This window comes from Lagopus leucura, unplaced genomic scaffold, assembly GCF_019238085.1.
Source record: "Lagopus leucura isolate 7727_CA_CO unplaced genomic scaffold, USGS_WTPT01 34363-0_obj-0_obj, whole genome shotgun sequence".
Taxonomy (NCBI): Eukaryota; Metazoa; Chordata; class Aves; order Galliformes; family Phasianidae; genus Lagopus; species Lagopus leucura.
This window is the reverse complement of record NW_024963588.1, coordinates 1-579: the sequence shown is the minus strand read 5'-3', so window position 1 is coordinate 579 and position 579 is coordinate 1. Positions and strand designations below refer to the sequence as shown.

The 579-nt window shown below is 56.3% G+C and overlaps 1 protein-coding gene across 1 annotated transcript in view; it reads left to right on the top strand.

Annotated features, from left to right (window-relative positions):
• The window catches only part of LOC122191234 (serine/threonine-protein kinase MARK2-like), a gene marked incomplete at its 3' end in the record, with an annotated part of 1,252 nt that extends 684 nt beyond the window's left edge, over window positions 1-568 (top strand). The window contains exon 3 of the mRNA XM_042891461.1: window positions 509-568. Coding sequence (XP_042747395.1) covers window positions 509-568 — 60 coding nt within the window. The remainder of the gene's footprint in view (window positions 1-508) is intronic.
• Between the last annotated feature and the right edge of the window lie 11 nt (window positions 569-579).

The following is a 579-nucleotide window of genomic DNA, read 5'->3' as shown; positions in this document are numbered from 1 at the left end:
ATTGAAATCCAGTGCTGGGCCTCAGCTGTGATTGAAATCCAGTGCTGTGCCTCTGCTGTGGTTGAAATCCAGTGCTGGGCCTCAGATGTGATTGAAATCCAGTGCTGTGCCTCTGCTGTGGTTGAAATCCAGTGCTGGGCCTCAGATGTGGTTGAAATCCAGTGCTGGGCCTCTGCTGTGGTTGAAATCCAGTGCTGGGCCTCAGATGTGATTGAAATCCAGTGCTGGGCCTCAGCTGTGGTTGAAATCCAGTGCTGGGCCTCAGATGTGATTGAAATCCAGTGCTGGGCCTCAGCTGTGATTGAAATCCAGTGCTGGGCCTCTGCTGCTCAGCTGTGGGATCCCTGCTGTGGTTTAAGGCCAGTGCTGGGCTCCCGGCGCTCATCCTGTGGGGCCCCACTGTGGTTTAATCCAATGCTGGGCTCCTGCTGCTCACCCTTTGCCCCCCTGCCTGTGGGTGCAGCTCAGGCTCAGCCCCCTCCTCTCCTCTCCCCTCCCCTCCCTTCAGGTTGCTGTGAAGATCATTGACAAGACACAGCTCAACTCCTCCAGCCTACAAAAGGTGATTTTACCCCCCCC